Genomic DNA, 22,419 nt, shown 5'->3' on the forward strand with positions numbered 1-22,419 from the left:
ATACAAATAATCAAATTTAAAACCTTAATTAGTAAACTTAAATCGCTTAATTTTTATCTCTAATTGATCTCAAGTTTGAAAATTATAAGTCAATCAAAATTTGATCGAATTTCAAATAGTGAATTTCAAATCAAATTCAACCTTCAACTTCTAATTGTATATGCTCGATTATGCTAGAGTACACCCCTTGCCACCAGAAGCACCCATGGGGATTCATCTTTTCTTGGCTATTTATCTATTGAGAATGTGGCGGAAATTATCAACTATAATCTCCTTTGAGATTACTTTTGATTATAGGCACCTAAGTTCCCGGTAATAAAAATGCACATCATTGTAACAAAAGTGATGTCAACATTGGCAAGACAACAAATTACACGAAACAAATGTAAAACAAGTTCCCAGGCACCGATAAGTGATTGTGCTTGTCTCAAAATTTACTGAATGTAAACAAATGGAAAGATACTAAAAAGAAAAGGAACCCACTCAATGATTCATCCCTATCATTGTCTGCCGGTATTCTGTCCCATATATCTCCGTTACTATGTTGATGGCGTTATTTGCTTGTCCTACTCAACTTTTTGCATGGAGATGCATAATTTTAGAGTAAATTGGTAACATGGATTGTTTTGGATCAAGAACAGTGGTTTTTCCAGGGTTCATGTCAGCATATCATCTCAATAGCAGCAGGTAGAATAGATAACTTCCTCGGAAGAAATCCTAAATGTTCCCCATCAGACTGAATGAAAATGCTGCCACCGCCTGAAATGTCATCTACTTCGATTGTATATACGCTGCAACAAAAGAAAAATGCTTCAATGGTAAGCAACCATATTGCATACCATCTCTTGATGGTTGCCGCCTAAAAAACTAAATGACATCAAGCTCCAGTTCAAATTCAACAGACGGCATATAATCCTTCTTTGCTCCTTTCGTGCAAAGACCATTGACACCTTGATATAGTAATTAAATTTTTTGTGACTCCATAACCTTTGAGTGGAAAACCATCTAACAAGAATGGTGATTAAGTGTTTAGGAGGAGAATAATTCCAACATGAAAAAAGAATGTTAGAGAAGATTATGAACAATTGAGTTACTTGAAAGAGAACCCACCTAAATCAGAAAAAAGGGAAAAGAAATGTGGAAAGGATACTTGAATAATGCAGCAAGACCAAAAAGATAGAGCGCCTACTTTCTTGATGTCACATTCTTCAATGACAAATGTGTTCCATTGTATAGCTTGTGCAGTTTTAGAATGAAGTCATACCACTTGAAGTCCTGAAGAATGACTACCTGCAAAGTATAAAGCAAAACTTAAAAAAACCATCATGGCACCTCAGAATTATCAAAAACCAGAAATCAAATTGTGAGATGAACAGAAAAACTATTTCACCTCAAAACTTCCACTGTGAGGATCAGCATTTGGTGTAATTTTCATGCCACCACCAAAGTACTTTGCATTTCCAATACAGAGGGCTGTCACTTGAGAATATTTTTGCCACTCACCCCCATTCACCTGGATGTGAAATTATTTTTATGAAGTCAAAACTCTTAAAGCTCTCATCTGAAAATAATCATGATAAGGGCTACAGCATAACCCAGTGGATCAGCAAATAGAAAACTTTCAGAAGTGGAACTGTTAATCTTCAGACCTCTAAAAATGCTGACCTTGATTCTAAGGTCCTGGTTATGATGCCCAATAAAAGCTTGCAATGCACCAATAACATAGCATAAGTTGCCAAATTTCTTGTACCTTGAAGCATAATAACCTGCCTTTGCACTCCTGCAAAACTCCACAAAAGACAGCAGTGATGCTAGAAAGATGAGCTTATGTTTTATCGAGGCTTAATTCTAAAAATAACCAAGTTAACCTTACAGATGAATATCAGCAACATTTATGAAATAATGAGATGCTTCCCCTTCTCTGCTAATGATACCAATGTCAATTCGTGATCTCACCCCTAAGATACAGCAGCATCAACAAATCCTAAGAAAATAAAAGCTTCTCCAGTTTGCATTTACTAAAAATTAACATGGGGAGAAAAGGATCCAGAAAGAGGCATGTAAAATACCTCTAGCAATGCGTTCTATGGCTTCACAGGGGTCATTTTTCCTGAGAAAAGATAAAACAACAAACACTTGAGACAAAGCAATCTTATCATAAAAGTTGGTAACAAATGAATCCAGACTGGATTAGCACAAACTAACCAACCCAATGTTCGGGCAAAATCTGACCCAGTCCCCAAGGGAATGAGCTGCAAGAAGGTACAATATGGTTATATCTTCTTTGGAAAAATGCAAAAAATAGCAATCCAAAAAAGAATTCCAGCTTGCAAATGAAGATTAAAGAGAAAGAAATACATAAATTCAAGATTATCATTCATCAGAGCCTAACCACAATCCTAACAAAAAGAGAGAGAGATGCTTAAAAAAAGAGCTTAATGGTAATTCATACACCAAGTGCAGTTGAATGAACAGCCTCTATCTTCTGATTAGCAACAGGTTTCCCATCCCAAAAGAACCCATTAACAACCTGCTTATCACAAGCCAAAATAGATAAGTCAATTTATCATTTGCTCTTCTAAAACAAGTATGCAAACACAAAAAAAAAAAGGAGAAAATAAAAGATACTATAAGATTACTGGTGGTATATCAGAACCATATTTGATTATATATGCTAAAATGAAAAAAAAAAAAAAATCTGCACCTCATGAAGAGTTCCATCACCTCCAACTGCAATCACAGCATCAGCGCCCTCCCTTATAGCCTGTAAACCATTATCTATTAACTTACACGATAAATATAGGGACTATTAACTCAAAGTCTTCCATAGCTAACCTAAACCAAGTTCAATATCATTGTCTCAATTGAAAAAAATGTAAAAGAGGCCCTTAATTCCTACCTCCCTAGTAATATCAATTGCATGAGAAGGACCCGAAGTCAAAGATTCAAATATCTGCCACAACATACAAAAAAATATTCTTATTAGTTTCACGACATAAACTAACCTGGTTTAAGCAATTTTATTTACAGAGATTTGGAATACATGCTGGAAATTTCACCCCAAAAAGAAACAGAGAATATAATTTGAACTCTCATTTGAGTACTAAAAGACATTGACCAAAAAAAAAAAGAATTAATGCCAAACGGCATCTAAGAAGAAAGGAACGATTCAATGAATTGCGCAATTAAATGAGCAAAAATTAATCGAAAAGAAAAAGCAAACTCACGCTATAATCACTAGCCAGGCGAGATCGGAGATAAGGAAGCAGTTTCTTCCACTCTTTACCGGTTCTCCCATCAGCACCTACTCCAAATTCATCATTCAAACAAGCGCAAGAATTCGGTAGGGAAAAGATTTTCTCAACAAACAAACAAAAAGTAAAAAGAGAGAAAAAAAACAAGAGGAAGAAAAACCTCGGGGATTGACGACGAAGACGAGATCGCGACGGCGGATAGGAGAGGAGGAGGAACCACCGCGGAAAACGGAATGGTCGGAGGACAGATCAGGAGCCATGGAATGCTCGGCTCTCAACGCCGAAGGGTTGGCCATCGAAAACCGTGCCCCAACGGACGCCGCTATATGATAATAATAGCAAACCATCTTTGTTTCATAAGCTCTTTCATTCGTTTCCCCGTTTCCCCGTTTTTAAGCAGCGAAAGCGAATCCTGTCCTTTTTTTATTCAAGCGTCACTCAATCTACAAAAAACGAAATTTAGCGACGGCAGCCTGTTCTGTCTATTAACTTTGATTAGCGATGATTACGATTACGAGAGACGGCGATGAAACTAAGGACCGTGGGTCCTATCTCTTGGGTTAAATCTTCGTACTTTCTACCTTTTGACTTTTAAAATTTTCATTTTGACCCTTTTCTATCTTTTGTTTCAACTTTTTCTTTTTTCTTTTTTAATCTCAACACAACAGAGAAAGAATGGCATTTCCTAATTCAAGCTATACAATTGCAATTAAGGGGTGGATTTGAGTTAAATTAATTGAAATTGGAACAATTCAAACCAACATTAATTGAAATTGGACCGGAACAGAAACAAGGCTAAAAACAGGAAAAGCACCCTGAAGTTCAGCTGAAACCATTCTTCCATGGAAATGAGACCAAAAAAATTGACAAATATTCTTTTACATTGAATTCAGAGGTTAAGACTACAGAATTGAATCCTGACTGAAACTTCCCTAATGATACAATACAACCAAATTATCTGGCATTATTTAACATCATTCTTTAGGGCATTACCTTCTGACAATGATGCAATTACAACAAAATGGTACAAAGATCCTCTGCCTTATAGCAGGGAAAACTCTCATCTCCGGCCCTTGCCACCCTTCTTCTGAAAGTGGTGAGGCTTCAGTTTCTTCTTGCGTTGTTGGACTACAGGACCATCTCCTTCTCTAAAAGGCATACCCATTAGGGCCAATAGCTTCTGACCTTCCTTATCAGACTTGGCCGTCGTTTTGATGCAAACATCCATTCCTCTGGGTTTACCAATTGCATCAACTCTGATATCAGGGAAGACACTCTGTTCACGAATTCCAATACTGTAATTTCCATGTCCATCAAAACTATTAGGATTTAAACCTTGGAAATCCCTAGTCCTAGGAAGCCCCAAGTTAATGAGCCGATCTAAGAATGAATACATCACCTGACAAATTAACCACCAAAGATACAGCAAAAGATATCAGTATTTAAATGTGCAAAAGGAGTAGATGTAATTTGATACCAACATAGCAAATTGGCAATGCAACAATGAGAACCACACCAGCACAACTAAGTTGAAATCTCGATATTCTGGTGGCAATGGCTAGCAATTAACACAAATATATAACTGAAACAAAGTCTTTAAACCGCATCTTCAGGTAGGTTAAATCAAGAAGCATAGCATAGTTATGATCTCCTTATTTCTTTTTTACCCCTCCTATGATGTGTCTGACGTAGACGAATATGAATGATCACAGTCATGATAATATCCACAATTTATCACCTAAAGAATTCAAAATATCTTCCAAGCCATTCAGTACCAGTGTTCCAAAGCAATTTTAAGCAAACGGAACATAAATTCTTTCATTGATTGTCAATTTTGCTCTTCCCTGATGTATTCTGCAATTACCATCAGCTGTTCACTACTGCTATTGCTTACCACCAACTAATACTTGTAAAATCACTAACACAATATTCATGTGGGGATTACCTCACGACCAACACAATCTTCGACACATAAACAGGAATTGAATCACATAACTCCCATCGGCTAGAGGAGTGAAATAGAAACATATCAAAAAAACGAAAATACTCCAGAGGATATATATATATATAAATTCATATTTAAATATTGGGAAATAAAGCAAGCTTGCATACGTTTCCTCTAAGCGTAACGGCAATTCCAAGTGGCTGGCCTTCCCGTATCTTGAAAGTAGCAATAGAATTCCTAGCTCGCGTCTTCACAGGTCTTTGCCCCGTAATCATTGCCATCTCATTCATAGCCGCTTCCAAACCTTTCGCATTCTGGGCAGCATCTCCAATCCCGCAATTCACTACTATTTTTTCAATCTTTGGAACCTAACCCAGAATCCCCACTCAAAAATATTAGTATGTAAACCAAAATCGAACCCCCAAAAAAAAATTTAAAATCATTATTTATTACCTGGTGAATATTGGTGTAGTTGAACTCTTCTTTAAGCAAAGGGACAATTTTTTCTAGGTAAGCAGTTTTCAGACGATAGGGTTTTTCCGCTTCCGATTTCTCCACCAACACAATCTCGCCTGCCGCCTTAACGGAAACGACGCCGCCGTATCCATTTCTGCGGTTGCGGTACGGCAGGCGCGCCGACGAAGAAGGCGAAAAGAAAGGGGAATGGCCGAGAAACGAGGACGCTGTAGATTGTAGAAGCGAAGGACACGCCATGACAAAAGAATGGATTGGTTTTTTTCGCCATCATTGGGCGATTATATTATATGTGGAACTTCACCGCAAGGGGTTTTGGTGTGCTGGAAAATGTCATCTATGTTTATTTTATTTACGAGAATGCCAATCATTGAAAGTGCTTGGTATGAGTTTTAGCCTTTTTCGTAATTTTGGGGGGGAAGCTGAAGGGCGGTTATTTGAATTGAGGTTTCTGTGAACGAGAGTGGATAAGAAGTAAAAAAAAAAGAAAAAAAGTAGAAGCCAAAACTGCTAAGTTTGGGGGCAATAAATGAAATAAGGAGGACGGAATGAACAAATGTGAAAATGTAAATAAATTGTTTAATGTTTGTTTTTTTTTTACTTAAAATTTTTTAATGTAACCAGGTTCCACATTGTCGTCGTCTTTTTTTTTTGTGGATTTATTTTTTAAAAACTTTTGGTACTTTGATTTTTCTTTTCAATTTTTTTGGTCTTTTTGTTACTTTTTACTTTTTATTTTTTATATTAAATAAATATTTTTAATTATTTTTTATGAAATTCATTTGATTTCAAAATTTTCATTTTTACTTTTTTAAAAAATATTTAATAATTTTTTTAAAATAAATTTTTGTGTTAAATCTTTTTTTATATCAATGATATGCTACATGTTTTTTTTATTTTTTATATATTTAATAAATAATTATTTATATCTTAATTTTTTGACCCACTTAATATTAAAGGTGTATCAGTGTCACGTTATTTTTTTTCTCTATTTACATTTTTTATTTGCTTTTTATTAGATTAATATTTTAAAATAATTTAAAACTTTTGTTAAAATGGGACTCATGTGATCTAACTATTGAAAATATATATTATTTTCTTATTTCATTATTTTTCTCTTTTTACTTTGATATTTATTTATTTTGTTTTATATTTATATATATTATATTAATAAAATTATTATTTAATATTTTATTTAATAAAAAAATTTTATATTTATACAATATACAATCCATTCATTTTATAAATTTTATTTATTTTGGTTATTGTTTAACTCTCATTCAATATATTATTGGGACACCTTATATTTATTTTTTATTTAGATAAATTTATTTTTTAAAAAACCTCGATTGAGGCACCCTTAATTTGATTTTTATGTTGTTTTATTTTTTTAATTACATAAATCTTCCAATAAAAATAATTGATTGATACGTAAAACAATTTGTATTTTATTGTTTCAATCCCATTCGGTTTGTTTTTTAAAAAATGTTTGCTTTTTCTTTTTTTATTTATTAATTTTTAATTAAATCATAATCTTTTAAACAAATTTAAGGTAAGTCTCCACAAAGCATCTCCATTTGTTCATTGTTTTCATTTTTTATTTAATTTTTTAATTAAATCAATTTTACAACAAAATGAAACTATTAATAAATATGATAAAATAATTAATATCAAATAAGTTTTTATTCTTCTTGATATGGTATGATTTTTTTTTTGTAAAAAATATCGAATCAATCAGAGTCAAGTTTTTTTTAAATAAAACGTAGATGGATTAAAAGTAATTTTTGAATGCTTTTTTTCAAATTACATTGATATATATAAATGTATATATTTTATTATTTATTTAATTTTTTATTTATAAATGTATTTTTTAAAAAACTTGATATTACGTGGATCATATACCAATAAAAAATTATTTTTTACCTTTAAAGTAGGTAAAATTAATAAAAATAATGAATAAAAAAAAATTTAACATGTAATAACGCACGAACATCTATTTAATAAATGTTTAATGATAGTTCATTTATGATCGAATATATCCTTTTTATAAGTATAATGAGTTTTTTCTCATTTTATTTTAAAAAAAAAGTTTCCCAACTTTTTCCTTCCTCGACTTGATTCTTATTTTGTTCTAATCAAAATAAGTTTATAAAATCCTTTTCTATGACGACGAAGTCAGAACAAGTGAACATGGTGACAATCTTAAACTTCAAAAAGTCAAGACTTTAATTTCAAATTAAAATTTGATAAGATTAATTTTTTATGTATATAATAAGGTTTAAATTAGAAAATAATATTTGATAATCGATTTTATTTTAATAGAGCTAACATCATTTTCCTTGTTATATATAAGGTATATTTTATATCACGCATTTCAAAGCACTTTTCCAAACAGTACGCACAAATAATCCAAAACCCCAAACGTATTATAAACACACTCAAACTTTGTTCTATCAATCGCTGAAAGCTCAACTTTGTTACAAATAAAGTTGGGTTTAGTAACTGTAAATTTGAACAGGTTCGACTACTAAGTTATTCTTCAATGATTATTTCATTGAATAAAATATATATTTTTATTAAATATTTGATGCATTTAATATTTATTTAATACAAAATTATATTTTTAATATCAAAATTTCTTTTAATTGGATAGATTGAAACTCTACCAACTTAATTTTTTATCTATCTTCTTAAACTTTGACATTATCTAAAATAATTTATATTTAATATATTGTTAATATATATAATTTATATTTTATAAATGAATCAAATAATAATATATCATTAATAAATAAATATTAATCATTAAAATAAAATGATATTATCTTATTCGTTTTATTAATATAATGATATCATTTGATTCATTTATAATATATAAATTTTATATGTTAATAATGTATTAAATATAAATTTTATCTAAAAATAATGTGACATTAAATGCATACCTTGTTTCCAATTTTTTACAATTGAAAAAAAAAAAAAAGAAAACTTCACCTTTAAAAAAAAAAAATCATCACTTTTACAAAAGGAAAACTTGAGTTTTAAGCATCACATGCATATATTGGACATGATTTTAAAAGAAAAACAGCAATAAAGTAAGGAAAAAAATAGATTTCAGATCTTGTTGATTGTTATTCCATTTGAAAGTTATCGCTTTCCATTTTACCTTTAAATAAAAAGAGTTTGGTCAGCAGATCTTTATTACCAATAATAATATCAACCATATACTGTTATTTATGTGATTGAACTGCTAATCAGCTTTCTTATCAATGCACTCTCACTTTACTTGAGGTTGCAGAAAAAGTTTTTCAACATGAACAATATGTTTTTTCTTTAAATAACCTACTGTTATTCACGTAGAATTATTGCACGTTAAACCATTTAAACACGAACACGTTACATTTGCTAATTATAAACTTAATATATATTTGTTTTATTTTATGTATTGAAAATAATGTGGAAAGAAAATAAAAAAAAAATGCAAAAAAAGTGACAAGTGTAGGCTCTCACCCATGTAAATATAGATATTAATCATCATACTGGAAAAAAAATTCACCGTAAGAAAATATTTTATTTTCGGGTCATTGACAATGATTAATGTTTAAATAAATTGTGTTTTATCAACGTTTGTTGATTCGAACGATAAAAAATTTAATTTTTTTAAAATAAAATTTTTATTTTGAATCTTATAAATTGAGAAAATAGATGTTAAAAAATCTTGACTCTCATTATAGGTCTAATTTAATTTGATTATTGAATAATTGAGATTCAAAATAATTATCGAATATTGAAATGTTTTAGATAAAATAAAAATAAATTATGCTTTGACTTTAATCTCTTGAATTAAATTGAATCATAGTGACCATCGACCAAAATATAATTATAAGTTTCAATATAAATTTATGTTAAATTTACATATAGCTTAAAAAAATGCTAAAATTCGAAGAAGACAAATAAAAAACCTTCAGCTAATCAAAGAAATAAAAAAGAAATGGAAATTATGCATTATTATTAGTTATTAAGTTTTAAATGTAAAAAAAAAAAGAATTAAATAAAATAATTATTCAAAAAATTTTAAATTTATTATAATTATTAATATTTAAACATTTATTTTTATTTAACTAAATTCTTAAAATTTTTTTAAAAATTTAAATATCTATTTTCATATAATTAAGTTCTCACAAAATTTCAATCAATAAAGATTTAATTGAAACAAAATATATGTTTTAAAATTTAATTAATTACAAATAAAAAATAAAATTTTATTTTAATTGTTTAATTCTAATTCAAAATTTATTTTTAAACTTAGCCAATTATTAATTATTACTAAACTGTACTAATTTTTTAACACAGCTGACGACCATGATTTGCCAACAGAAAATAAAATCATTTTATTTAATTGACAAAAACGGCATACCTGTCTGTATATTATTGAAAATTAAAGGACCCCTTTGTTATTTTTATTTTTTACGCTTCTAAATTTCATTTTTATTTTATCTTATTCATCAAAAAATTTTATCTTCCCACTCGCCTTAAGAATATTACTCTTCTACAAAATCTATATTCTATAGGAGATCCAATTAAATTCGAGCGTGTAGAATACGAGAGATTATTACACGTTGGGTTACTTGGAATTTTCTATTTTTTTTTTCAAAAGGTTTTTTTTTTTTTTTTTAATTTTCGTTTGTTTAGCGAAGTGAAAGGTGAAGAACGTCATTATGCAACAGTAAAATAGAGAGATTCATCGCCAGTCTCTCTCAAAAAAAAAAAAAGAATCAAATTGCTTTCTCTTTCTCTCTCCCAACGATCGATTGAAAAAAAAAAAAAAAACAAAAAGAAAAAAAAGTCACAGATCGAAACCCTAACTTTCTCTCTCTATCTGCACACTTCTTTCGATCCAAGCAGCTTGTTTTCAATTTTATTTTCTCATGTAAAAAACAAAATCCTAGTTTTTTTTTTCCTGAAGTTCCTCAGCTTAGCACAAAACCCTAGAAATTATTTTTTTTCGATCTCAATTAGGAGTTTTCGTTGATTCAATATTTGGATCGATTTAGATTCGGGAGATGCTACTTTTTGAGTAAATATACTTTTGGTCCCAGGTCTGAGAAAAAGGATCGTGTTTGATTTTGGCAATTCCGGGATAGAATATTTTTGGGGGCGTATATTGTAATATTTTGTTAGTGTTTGGGATCTTATTGTAGATTTAGGTGGATCAAAGAATGGAATAGCCTAATATCGGATTTATCTTCATTTATACTAGCTGGGGGAGTTTTGGATTAGTTGGTAATTAATGATGGTAAAGCAGTGATTAGGGAACATTGTAGAAATTGGTTGGTGATAAGATACATGAGAATTGCTTAGCGGATTCAAAGTTTTGAGTCATTGAGTAGTGTATTTCGTGGGTTGCAGCTAGAGTTAAAAGAGTATTTGGTGTATACTCTTCTTTAAATTTTTGCAGAAATGAGCCTAGAAAATGAAGAACAACATTCGTTAGATCAGCCCTCGGATTCCATTAAGGATTCTCAAAAGTAATCACTTCTTTCGGCTGAAGAATTATTTATTTTAGTGTTTTGCTTATTTTTTTGATTGAGTGAGGCTGATAACCAATTTGTTTTTTAATGCTTCAGGAAATCGAAAATTTCGTATACCAGAGATTTTTTGCTATCATTGAGTGAACTGGATGTTTGCAAGAAGTTACCTCCTGGATTCAATCAATCATTTTTGAGGTGAGATTGTCTTTTTTATGGTCATGGGGTACGTATTTTTTTGTAAAATTATAAAGATGAAGTCAAACTTAGATCTTTTTGGTATTCATTGCCTAATTATATGGTTGGAGCAGTGAATTGGAGGATACATCGCAAGACCGGCAAAGAATTCCCGGCACCTTGTTGGGTTTAAGGCGTACTGAATATGGTTCATCACCGCCTACAAAAGGGGATTCAGGTAACTATTCTCGGGGAACGCATGGACGGTGGGACAGTCGCTCTAGTGGAAGGAGTGATAGAGACAGCGATTCCCAATCTGATTGGGACTCGGGTAATGTTTGTGATTCTTTTGTTCTATCAATAGTTTGATTTATATTTTCTGCTCATATGGAGTGCTTTATGCGTTGTGCTTTCTGTTAAAGCATGGGGTAATCCACTTCATTTCCTCAAGAATGTCTGTTAAGGCCATTCTTGTAGTTAGTATTTTTTTGGCTACAATTGTAGTTGGGTTTTATCCACTTCATTTTTGTGTTGTGTAGAGCAACCGAAAAATTGTATTATTTTGCAAATTGAATGACTCTTTTGAATATACAGATTCTGGAAGACGCTATCAATCCCGGCGGTCTTGGCAAGGTCCTGAGCATGATGGGCTTCTGGGGAGTGGTTCTTTTCCTCGACCATCTGGATATGTAGCAGGAACATCAGCTCCAAAGTTTCGATCTAATGATCAATACCATCTAAATAGGAGTAATGAGCCTTACCATCCACCACGCCCTTATAAGGTACTCTTTTGCTTTTAGTGGTCATTTGTGGACAATTTTGGGAGCAGTACCACAACAGCAGCTATATTCAATTTAGTGTAGAAATGCATCTCATGCTAAAATTATATTTACTGGGAATTGCAAAATGATGCAGTAGCAATGGAAATACTATTTTAATAGATGTCATTTATGTGTGCTGATTTTTTTTTCAGGCTGTACCACATTCAAGGAAGGAAACTAATGACTCATTTAATGATGAAACATTTGGTTCCATTGAATGCACTAGTGAGGATAGGGCAGAAGAGGAAAGAAAGAGAAGAGGTAGGTTCTCTGATCTAGAAGACTGCCTGCTGATTGTTGTTTATTTTGTTTATGTTTTATCTTCTTCCTCTACTCTGTTTTTGTTATCAATAAATCAAAGCTAAGGCATGATGACTTTCCCTTGTAGCTTCCTTTGAGTCATGGAGGAAGGAACAGCAGAAAGCATTTCAAGAGAAGAAGATTAATCCAGAAAGGCGTAAAGATAACTTTGATATTTCTGAATTGCTAGCGGACTCCAAAGATGATAAAAGACTTCCAAATAAAAGCAAGGAATCAGATGAACCTATGCTAGCATCAAATATTGATTCCGACAAATCTTCTCTTCCCTCACAAACTCCTGCATCCAGACCACTTGTACCGCCAGGTTTTGCAAGCACAATTTTGGAACGGAATTTTGGAACCAAAACTTCAATGCACTCCTATTCTTCACAGGTAACTCTTACATTTGTTTTCAGAATTTAAAACACCCCTTATAATGTTGTTTGTACCTTTTGGTATGTAATTTTGATTGGAAGTGTCAATCATTGGTTCACAATTTTTCCATCTTTTTGCCATCGCATAATCTTGGTTTGTTACCACTATTTAATCTTTATGTACTGGCTACTTCCAGTTTTATTCTAATAGCAACCTTACCATTAAAATTTGGTTGCTTTTCAATTTGTAATGTAACAGGAATAAATTGGGAATCAGTTGATGTAATGGAAGGCAATATGGAATTTTCCATTATTTTGGTTGGAATGGGGAGAAAGGAACAATTTTATCATTTAAGATCAGTGCATGAAAGTGGCCATCTGTATATAAATGATTCAGTGGGAGCATTTTGGGGGAAAATTTCTCTTTTTCTCATTCATTTGGATTTGACTGGCACAGACACCTATAGTTTTATACTTAATAGAAGTCTATATATGTTCCCAATGGTACACATGCATAACTGAGACATTAACGGAGATGATATCTTTTTGAATGTTACTTATTGGAACAATAGATTTTATAAGGTTGCATTATGTGCTGCTTTAAAGAGACGTTATTCTTCTGAGTGCTGAAAGATAGGGTATTGTTAGCTGGCGGTTGTTGCTTGCATTTGGTTTTCACTCAGTAGTTGTACTTTGAATATATTGTGTAACTCAATGCTGATGCTATTAGGATAGAGCATGTTTCAAGACCAATGTTGAGTTCATATTTGTCGCACACATTCTTGGCTGTTACACTTGATTAATGATATTTCTTCTGTTGTGCTTCTCTAGGTTGGGGGTTCTGAAAATGAGGGCAGCCTTCTGTTGAATGGGACTAAAGATGATCTTTTGGGCAAACAGTCTAAACAGTATGGAGAGGAAACTTTGAGTGAGCAGCAGCTTGAAAGTACAGGCATTCACCTTTTAGCCAATAATAAGAGTGGGAAGGCTTTGAATTTCTCATCAGCTTTAGATAAATCTAATGAGGCAATAAGTGTGGATTCTGAGTTACACAAGAGTTCTAGTCTCTCAGAAGCCTTTGAAGCCCCAGGGACCAGTAAAGTTACAGAACTTGATTCCAAGAAGCTGCTACCAGATACAATTTTGACTGAAATCAACCAGGATAGTTCAACTTCAATTCTAGACAAGCTTTTAGGTAGTGCTTTAACTCCGAATGGAGGTGGCTCCACTAAATTCACTGAGGTATTATTTTGATTTTAGCGACATTGCATTCAAACACATGTATATAGAAGACACCTATGTTGAATGACTTTAGTTAAATAATCATTTCTAATTCCCTTAATGTAATTAAAACTAGGTTGTTCAATGAACTATATATCTTATTTATGTGTGGTTTATCTAGGTATTTTATTTTAATCTTTTCACTTCCCGTTTTCCTTGATGAAATATTTGATAGCCTTTAATATCTCTTGTTCTTTCTTCAGCTTAATGACAGCAAAGCAGATGAGACATGGGCCCCCGACATTTCCCATTCTTCTAAGTTTGCTCATTTGTTTCTTGATGAAGGTTTGTTGTTGTTCATTACAACTAATCTTGCATTAAGTGAATCTGCTTATGTCTCAAGTAATACAGTATAAGCTGATATTCTTCTTCTTTTTATATTGTTATTGCAGAGAAGAAACCAATAGATGATCTCTCCACTGGCAGGCCAAAAGACTTACTCTCACTAATTCAGGGTGGTGACAAAGGTGGTTCCCCTGTTTCTGATAGGATAGCTACTAAGCATATAGCCTCAAACTTTGCATTCCAATTCTCTGAACTTGCAGACAGGCATGTTATTTCAAATTTGACGTCTTCTGGAATTGAAAACTCTGAACAATCATGCAATATTAATGATGTTAACAAACCAGCAGCAGTTCCACCTGTCCTCACATGTGAGGATCTTGAAAAGTCCATTCTGTCAGAAAGTACTGAAAATGATCCAATGTTGCCTCCTGTTGTTGAAGGCTGGAAAACTGTTGATACTGAAAGTGATACGCAAGGAGTTAATATCGATGATCATGCTTCCCAGCACCTTCTGTCATTGTTACACAACAAAACGAGTATGAAAAGTATAGTATCATCTACCAATCTAGATATTAGGTCTTCAAAAAGAGTACAAAATATTGAATCAACAAGTGTTGACTCTGCACCTCATGATTCAATAGAGGCAAATGCAGAAAATGCTTCCAGTTCAGGGAAGAGTCTAACTCTTGAAGCACTTTTTGGAAGTGCTTTCATGAAGGAACTACAATCAGTTGGAGCACCAGCTTCTGTTCAGAGGGGCTCAGTAGAGTCTGCAAGAGTTGATGTATTGGAATCTAACAGGCTTCCCCTTCATGTCACAGATGATGGTCTTCTTCCATCCACAGTTCACGTTGGGCCAAACAGGACTACTTTTGAAACAAATATTTTACCATTTACTCAAAGAGACCAGATCAAATCTGATGGCATTGAAGAGCATTTGTTAGGCTATAATGATGCTCGTTCTGCAGTGAATTCATCACATCTCCAAGCTGAATTCGGGTCTAAACTCGGTGGTTTTGACGGATCTGTTGAAATTCAGCTTCCTGAAGAGGATGGTTTGATTGGTGTCAGTAATCCTGTGGAACTCCAGAACTTCATGGCTGCTAAAGTAAAAGCAGAGCTATTGGCCTCCCAAGAGACATCGATTGATGTTGCTGAGAAACTAGCAGCTTTGAAGGCTGTCCTCCGGGATGAAAGACCTTTTGTAGGAGGGCAAGAAGGTTCACCTTTTCTTCCCGGTCCCTATGATATGAGAGAGCTAGATATTCCATTTCATAATCAAAATGTGCAGCCGTCTTCTCCACGGCTTCATCCTCAATTGAATCACGGAGGTCCTTTGATTCATTCATTCGATTCTCATCCTTCTAACATCAATTCTCAGTTGAAGTTCATCGCTCCAGAAGGTATCATCCATCATGATGCCCCTTCAAATCATCAATTTCCTGCAAGTATGCTTCGCCCTCCTTTCCATCACCCTAGCAGTGAACTAACCGGATTTGATCCTCCAATGCATCACCCTATTCATCCTATGTTACAACAAATGCCTATGCCTGGAAACTTTCCTCCACCCCACTTGCAGCGAGGGTTTCACGGAGGTCCACCACTGCCTCATTCAAATAATCAGGTGAGTGGTTTCATACAGGAAGTGAATCCAATGCATGGTTTTCCATTTGGACATGGTCACCGGCAGCCCCAGCCCAACTTTGCTGGTCTTGGAATGCCTCCAGGTAAAGTACTTAATATATATCACGTTTATTTCTTATCCTTGACAGTTTAAACTTTGTAAAACCGGCCCACCCTATTTCATTCTTGGAAATATCTACAATTGATGTAATGGACTGTTTTGTTGGCCTAAGGTAATTTAAAAAGTGTGATAATGCCCCCATGCCAAAACTTGTTGCGCATCATTTTGAATTGTTTACTCTATTGCTCTATTTGGCTGGAAAAATGAAAAGAAAAGATTGCAATGATGGAGGGCCTTTCCCTGCACTCATGTTGCTGCATCTCTTTGTATTCCATCTAGATCTAAATTGTTTTATATGCAATAATGCACATTTTTTGCTTGATCTTCAGGTCATGACATCGGCAGTGGGAGCCATCATCCAGAGGCATTGCCAAGGCTTATTGAGATGGAACTCAGATCAAACTCAAAGCAGATTAACCCTTTCGGGGCGGCTGGCCATAGTCAAGGGATGTATGGTCACGAGCTAGACATGGGTTTTCGGTATAGATAATGGGTTTTGGTTGTAGTTTTGCCAAATCGCAATGTATTGATTCTCAGATTTGCTACCCCGTGAATTTTGGATTTGATGTTCTTCGTTTAGGAGGGATTACTCTGGGTCAGTGTAATTAAAATGTTAATACTTAAAATTGGCCTTTGGTTGTATGTGTCCGTTCTTTTTTCTTTTTTTTGGCCTCATTCTTTTTTCTTTCTTTAATTTGTGCATTCAAAGAGTTTGAAGGGAAGGGGCAAAGGGTAACGTTAAATCACTCTGTTTGAGTGGTTATGTCCATTGTCCAGGCGAGGCTCACACTGCATGTAATTTGCTAACCAATTTTAATTTAACGAGTCAGGCAGTCCACGATTAACAGTTGCAGAGGAAATATTTTTACCCTCTTTCTACTGTGTATCTTTTCCTTTCCTTTTGGCATTATTCTGAGCAAAAGGCCAATTGCCAGGGTTCTCACTTCTCACTTACAGCACACCTTAACAAACACTATTAGATCCCATGTTCAAGAAACCAAAAGAATCTGACTAGAAAACCTTAATGGTTTCCACATTAAACCTTTGAATTTAGCTATCCAGCTGTTGTATCAAATTTTCCTGCAATAAAGATGCATGCATGCAAGCTAAGACATCTGAAATCCCAATCCAATTCCATAATCGGAGCCCTGATGGAAAACATTAGACTATACAGCATAAGAAGCACCTTGATCCCTAATCGGAAGCCATGGAGCGGATTCTCTCATGCAAGCGATAATTCAGTGTTGACCTAGACATTTGGCGGTCCCTATCCAATACAGCAATTACATCCTTAACAGAAATAGTTCGAGCCACGATCACTTGGTTCTGGCCAAATTTTCTAATTGCTCCTGTTGAAAGAAAGTTGGGTAAAAAAGAATGCAAATACAGGGAACAATATGTTGCATAGGACTGATTAACTAAGTGAAGGGAACAAACCTTAAAACAAGAAAATAATCTTTACAGCATATAATAATTTGGGCATTTCAATGAATTAATTCCGTGGGGAAATATAGCTAGTTTCCATCTAAAGTGACAATAGAAATAGATAAACCTTATACCATATTAACCAGCTAAATAAATTCAACAATTGACTACAGATATTCTAGATGTTGAGAAAGACTTATGGTTCACATCTTTACTTGCTTGAGAACTGGATGCTGCATCTATTCCCCTCTCACGTCTCTGGCGGGCTTGTTCAGCCATAAGTTGCCATTTTGACAACATGTCATCTCCCCCAGCAGCAGCACGTGCAGCAACATTTGCAGCAGTGGCCATCATCTTGTCATCATCCTTCTTGTTTGTCTGGATAGCACCAAAGAATTAAAAACTTCTTTTATGTAAAAAATTAGTGAGCAGACAAGCATCATGCATGTCTATTTGTGTGTGCATTGTGGATTCTTCTCTGCATCATGGATATTACATCATCAGACACAAACAGCATCCACCTCATCAAGTTTCTGGAGCTTCTCCACTTCAACCTTCTTTTTATGCCATTCTTCATTCGCCTTGCAGTTTAATCTAATGACTTGTTGCCGAACATCTGATGTGATAAGCTTCTGGTGCATAGGCTTCTCAGCATCAGCCCTCTATAAAGATACATTCAAAATCAGAAAGATCATATGAAAGAACACTAAACTGAGAGGAACCGAAGCTGACCTGTTTTGAAAGTCTGATTAAATTGCATAGCAGTCCACGCATTCGTTCCTTGACACTCTAACAATTCAATTACATAAGAAAGTGTATAAATTCATTACAAACAAAAGGAAGGACCAAGTTACTAGCATTTCACCAATGATAAGCACCGCTCCACATCATTGCTTATATTCTTCAAACCATGTTTGGCAACTATCAACAGAAGACAAAGAAAGCTAGATATCAACAAAATGTTGAACATTGCTTAAAAAAAAAAAAAAGCAGAATCTAAACACATGAAATTGCAGGATCTTATGAATCAACAAGAAGGGTATAATAATATTAACTAATTTCAGTCAGTTTAATCCGCAAAGGAGTTTTCAATAGAATCCCTCTTTCTTCTTCTTCTTCTTCATGGACAACCCTTCTAGATGCTTCTGAAACTTGACCGTCCGCCTTGTGCCCAGAAAATAGTTGCTCCACCTCTTCCTATGTTTGGGCAGAATGTCAAAATTTTGTGAACTTCCCTATTTGGATATTTTGTAACTAGATAGTAATTCAATATGCAGAGTAGCAGAGATGACCATCAGACATCATACCTGAAGATTGACTCCGCTAACAGCAGTGACATCATTGAGTTGTTTAATACTCGGGTCAGAAAAGGCCCTAGATACCTTTTGCTTTTTACTGTGGGGAATCCGATTAAATATATATGAAAAATGATGTACCAATGGTTAAAATCAAGGATGGATCAAATAGCTTTCAATTGACCATTGATAATCATTCTCAGGAGTCAGGATATCATACAACAACAGAAGGATTTGTTTAACCTTGGCAGAGGTGGTGATGAACCAAGAGTTTTAAGTGGTTTCTTCTGGCCAACAGAAGGCTTTTTCCTAGGTTTTCTAGCATTGGCATCAGCTGGAGAGGTAACTGATAGATTCTGAGAGCTTAACTGATAAACATAAGGGAATTTGTCAATAAAACATAAAGAATCATTCATCAAGACATCATAATTACAAAAGCAAAGGCTAAAGTAAGAGTGCCAGGACATTATGGTCCAGCTGAGACGACAATGAAGGAGAGACTGAATTCATGGGCATCATATTGCCAAAATTAATCAGCTGCTTCTCTAAAGGCTTATCCGTTGAAGTTGCTGGAACTGCATTTCTTTGAAAAACCTGTGCAACAGATGGTCTCTGGGGCGCAGATAAATGCAACTTGGGCTGCAGCTGAGCACCATGATCAACAGATTTCTGCTGTATATATGCCACTGATGACAAAGGGCTATTCTTCAGCTCCTTACTACCTGAAACTTGAAAAGGAAACGGATTGCTTGAAACGTGACTAAGTGAACCACCCTGCAACCTAGTTGTGTCATTAATAGAGTTTTGCCTCTCATGTTTTGCCCAATTCATCATGTTCATGGCTTGCATTGGCCCTCTTACAGGAATTGACAAGCTTTGATGATGAGTAAGTTGCCTCATTTGCGAATCATGACGTTGTGACATAAAAGAGGATCCTGAAGTATTCACATCTGTTTCAGAATAGGAAGCCAAATGTCGTTGTTGCTGCTTGTGAACTCCTTGCCCAGGAATTGAAGCACAATCTATCTCTTGATTTGCAGCGCTTGAACTATAAGAAGAAATTTGGCTTCCTAGTACTCCAATGCGAGAACCTGATTGGTTATCCATCTCTCGAGAATTTTGAGCATTGTTTACAAATGATGGATAACTTGAACCAGTCAGCACAGAAACCACTGGTGAGTGAGCATGAGATGAGTTGGCAGGGTAGTTTTGCAGCTGAGAAAATGAATGGTGACCAGCGATCTGTGAGATACCAGCAGTAAACGATGGCATCCTTGGATTGTTTTGTTGTGCTGAGGCCTGGAGGGTTTTCTTTTGCAGCTGAGAAAATGAATGATGACCAGCGATCTGTGAGATGCCACCAGTAATCGATGGCATCCTCGGATTTCTTTGCTGTGCTGAGGCCTGGAATGTAATAGAAATTGATTAGAACTCATCTGAGATCATGGATATTTTTTAGCTTGATATTGACACTCATGTATAATCTACCAAGCATCAATTTTCATCATAATGAAAACATGTCCCTGCTTATACAAGCTTGTTAGGAACAGCCAACCTCAGCTTTTCATTTCCTACAATATCACTCATTGGCCGAACAAATACCTCTTTTTTCATTTCTTTTCTCTAGCAGAAAAAAGTAGTTAAAATAATCAGGAAAATACAAATTCATCCAGCATATTGCATCACTTATATAAGTAAACATGAGAATTTGTAAAAAAATAAAAATTCGATGTCCAAGTGCATGGCTCTGTCCTTATCAAGTTGGGGCAGTGAAGTAGGCATCGATACAGCAAAAGATACTTGTTTTCCACCAATTGTCTCCTGGTTACCCACCTTCTGTAATTTTAAACATTGTGATTCATTGTCTGATACAGGTGTTTGGATAGCATTCCATTGAGAAGTCAGCATCCCAGTAGTTTGAGAAACCTGACCAGCAATTTGTCCTGCATCTTGGGATTGTTTCTGTTGTATCGAGAGCCAGTTGAGTCCTTCAGGTACATCAATTGGTTGCTTTTGCAGATTCTCAGGAATGGATCCATGAGGCACATGCTCCATTTCCGGCAAATTCTGCTGTCTCTGCTGGGCACTTTGAAGAGCTTGTTGACTATGTAAGTTGATAGCTCTTCCATCTTGGTCAACGGTTTGATGGTTTCCTTGAGACAAAACTCGCTCTAATTTTAAAACGTTGAAATCACAAGCATTCATGGATTTTCCAGGAGAAAGACTGTACCCATTTAAACAAAAAACAAAAAACAAAAGCCAAACAGCAACAAAAAGAAAGAATCTTTTTTACTCAAATTTTCTTCTAAATAATATTTCATCATTCCTAAAACGTACGCCCTTTCTATATATTCAAGAAAAAAAAAATCTTTAATTTACATTTGCAAAATGAATAAGAACCCAAAAAAAAAAAAAGAAATTGAGAATGATCACCGGAATTTGAATGAGACGGCTCAGAAATGGAGGTATGGCCTTGTATATCACCATTCAAGGCGGCCTGGTATGCGTCCACGTCAGCTTTAGAATGCATTGTCTCGTCCTTTTTATCATTCGTTTATCAAACCAAAATTAGAAATAAAGATAAACAATCTCTAAGCAATTTCCATAGATATTTGGTGGAGAGATGATCAAAGAAAAGAAAAGAAACCTCTTCTTCTTCGAGTAGCTTTAATATGGAAGGGGTTATCTCCATCGCTAGCTTTATCTAAAACCGAGCAAATGTCACTGTCACTGTAACTGTCACTGCCTCACCCCTGGGTGATCCAGGAGGGTTTCTTTAACCAGGTGACGGCAATCCAGGAGAGGAACAATCTTGAAGTAGTTTCTTGAGTAAATTGACGGCAAAATGCAAAAAGAAAACGGAACGAATGACGTCCAAGTTCTTCTGGAAAGATGAAAAGAAGGAAGAAATTTTATTTGCAGTGCATGGCAATGGAGGAAGCAGTTATTTATTGGCCTGAGACCTAATACGCATAACGTTTCCTGATTTTTTTTTTTTAAATAAAAATCCGGGCTAACGGTTGGCCCACTTAGTAATACGGATGAGGGTCTGATGGGCCTATAAATTGTTCCGACTTAAAAATTAGGGGTAGAGATATGATTTTGTTTCTCTGAGTTATAATAAAAATATTTAATATGATATTTAAACTTAAAATCTATAATATGATATGTGAATTATTAATTTATTAATTACTATAGTATTTATTTGTAATATAATTAATTTTAAATGATACATAACGAATAACTCTTTAACATTTTTACAGCTCAAATATCACCTATACTATTCGTAATAATATCTCTAAAATTTACTATTACTAATAAAATAGCGTATAAAACCCTGCTTATGCAAAGCATCAGCACCCTTCAACCTTAAATATGTAGCAACCAATCACCTTTTTCTTTTGTTGAACAAAATCTCCTCCAATCACTCTTTGTTGATAAAAAAGGGTATTGATAAATATTGAGATAATAATTGCTTCTGCCTTGTTTCCTATATATGCATACGTACCAACTGAA

General features: G+C 34.1%; 4 protein-coding genes across 6 annotated transcripts; 1 reads left to right on the forward strand and 3 right to left on the reverse strand.

Moving 5' to 3' along the window:
* Positions 1 to 306: 306 nt before the first annotated feature.
* On the reverse strand, positions 307 to 3,898 carry LOC111304776 (sphingoid long-chain bases kinase 2, mitochondrial-like). Of its 2 annotated transcripts, none has more exons than XR_016331764.1 (12): positions 3,415 to 3,898; positions 3,228 to 3,304; positions 2,900 to 2,953; positions 2,705 to 2,764; positions 2,453 to 2,530; positions 2,206 to 2,252; positions 2,070 to 2,110; positions 1,874 to 1,958; positions 1,666 to 1,780; positions 1,391 to 1,513; positions 1,111 to 1,290; positions 307 to 791 (listed from the first exon to the last, which is right to left on the reverse strand). XR_016331764.1 is itself a non-coding variant. In XM_022901704.2 (12 exons), the coding sequence occupies exons 1-12, from the start codon at positions 3,599 to 3,601 to the stop codon at positions 662 to 664; spliced, it is 1,098 nt and encodes a 365-aa protein (XP_022757439.2). In that variant the 5' UTR covers positions 3,602 to 3,898; the 3' UTR covers positions 307 to 661. The 2 variants fall into 2 exon arrangements, 1 of the variants encoding a protein (XP_022757439.2); XM_022901704.2 differs by having other exon boundaries at positions 1,190 to 1,290.
* Positions 3,899 to 4,117: 219 nt separating this feature from the next.
* Positions 4,118 to 5,937, reverse strand: LOC111304777 (Ribosomal L5P family protein). Its single transcript, XM_022901707.2, has 3 exons — positions 5,653 to 5,937; positions 5,367 to 5,567; positions 4,118 to 4,653 (listed from the first exon to the last, which is right to left on the reverse strand). Exons 1-3 carry the CDS (start codon positions 5,911 to 5,913, stop codon positions 4,315 to 4,317), a joined length of 801 nt encoding a protein of 266 aa, XP_022757442.2. The 5' UTR covers positions 5,914 to 5,937; the 3' UTR covers positions 4,118 to 4,314.
* Positions 5,938 to 10,424: 4,487 nt separating this feature from the next.
* On the forward strand, positions 10,425 to 16,825 carry LOC111304778 (uncharacterized). 2 transcript variants are annotated; one of them, XM_022901708.2, is made up of 10 exons: positions 10,425 to 11,201; positions 11,301 to 11,399; positions 11,513 to 11,709; positions 11,973 to 12,160; positions 12,352 to 12,460; positions 12,588 to 12,892; positions 13,705 to 14,115; positions 14,358 to 14,439; positions 14,547 to 16,166; positions 16,513 to 16,825. In XM_022901708.2, the coding sequence occupies exons 1-10, from the start codon at positions 11,134 to 11,136 to the stop codon at positions 16,671 to 16,673; spliced, it is 3,240 nt and encodes a 1,079-aa protein (XP_022757443.2). In that variant the 5' UTR covers positions 10,425 to 11,133; the 3' UTR covers positions 16,674 to 16,825. The 2 variants fall into 2 exon arrangements, with proteins under 2 accessions (XP_022757443.2, XP_022757444.2); XM_022901709.2 differs by having other exon boundaries at positions 14,547 to 16,063.
* Positions 16,826 to 17,239: 414 nt separating this feature from the next.
* Positions 17,240 to 21,996, reverse strand: LOC111306374 (transcription initiation factor TFIID subunit 4b-like). The gene is made up of 10 exons (XM_089750625.1): positions 20,737 to 21,996; positions 19,369 to 20,307; positions 19,147 to 19,271; positions 18,916 to 19,003; positions 18,664 to 18,805; positions 18,474 to 18,529; positions 18,341 to 18,397; positions 18,130 to 18,270; positions 17,824 to 17,986; positions 17,240 to 17,532 (listed from the first exon to the last, which is right to left on the reverse strand). Exons 1-10 carry the CDS (start codon positions 21,106 to 21,108, stop codon positions 17,378 to 17,380), a joined length of 2,238 nt encoding a protein of 745 aa, XP_089606751.1. The 5' UTR covers positions 21,109 to 21,996; the 3' UTR covers positions 17,240 to 17,377.
* Between the last annotated feature and the right edge of the window lie 423 nt (positions 21,997 to 22,419).

This window comes from Durio zibethinus, chromosome 21, assembly GCF_047325235.1.
Source record: "Durio zibethinus cultivar Kanyao isolate XHJ-2024 chromosome 21, ASM4732523v1, whole genome shotgun sequence".
Lineage (NCBI taxonomy): Eukaryota > Viridiplantae > Streptophyta > Magnoliopsida > Malvales > Malvaceae > Durio > Durio zibethinus.

What these genes read in the sequence shown, in the direction of transcription:
- LOC111304776 (XM_022901704.2), bottom strand. Translation starts at nt 3,601, where the DNA reads ATGGTTTGCTATTATTATCATATAGCGGCGTCCGTTGGGGCACGGTTT. An exon ending in TTCATTCAACTGCACTTGGT is followed by an intron (nt 2,253 to 2,452) that starts GTATGAATTACC and finishes ACCTTCTTGCAG; the next exon opens with CTCATTCCCTTGGGGACTGG. An exon ending in AAGAATGTGACATCAAGAAA is followed by an intron (nt 792 to 1,189) that starts GTAGGCGCTCTA and finishes CTTTTGTTGCAG; the next exon opens with CGTATATACAATCGAAGTAG.
- LOC111304777 (XM_022901707.2), bottom strand. Translation starts at nt 5,913, where the DNA reads ATGGCGTGTCCTTCGCTTCTACAATCTACAGCGTCCTCGTTTCTCGGC. An exon ending in ACTACACCAATATTCACCAG is followed by an intron (nt 5,568 to 5,652) that starts GTAATAAATAAT and finishes ATTCTGGGTTAG; the next exon opens with GTTCCAAAGATTGAAAAAAT. An exon ending in CCGTTACGCTTAGAGGAAAC is followed by an intron (nt 4,654 to 5,366) that starts GTATGCAAGCTT and finishes TTAATTTGTCAG; the next exon opens with GTGATGTATTCATTCTTAGA.
- LOC111304778 (XM_022901708.2), top strand. Translation starts at nt 11,134, where the DNA reads ATGAGCCTAGAAAATGAAGAACAACATTCGTTAGATCAGCCCTCGGAT. An exon ending in TCCATTAAGGATTCTCAAAA is followed by an intron (nt 11,202 to 11,300) that starts GTAATCACTTCT and finishes TTAATGCTTCAG; the next exon opens with GAAATCGAAAATTTCGTATA. An exon ending in TGCACTCCTATTCTTCACAG is followed by an intron (nt 12,893 to 13,704) that starts GTAACTCTTACA and finishes GTGCTTCTCTAG; the next exon opens with GTTGGGGGTTCTGAAAATGA.
- LOC111306374 (XM_089750625.1), bottom strand. Translation starts at nt 21,108, where the DNA reads ATGAATGCTTGTGATTTCAACGTTTTAAAATTAGAGCGAGTTTTGTCT. An exon ending in TTAGCGGAGTCAATCTTCAG is followed by an intron (nt 18,806 to 18,915) that starts GTATGATGTCTG and finishes GCCCAAACATAG; the next exon opens with GAAGAGGTGGAGCAACTATT. An exon ending in TGGAGCGGTGCTTATCATTG is followed by an intron (nt 18,398 to 18,473) that starts GTGAAATGCTAG and finishes TTGAATTGTTAG; the next exon opens with AGTGTCAAGGAACGAATGCG.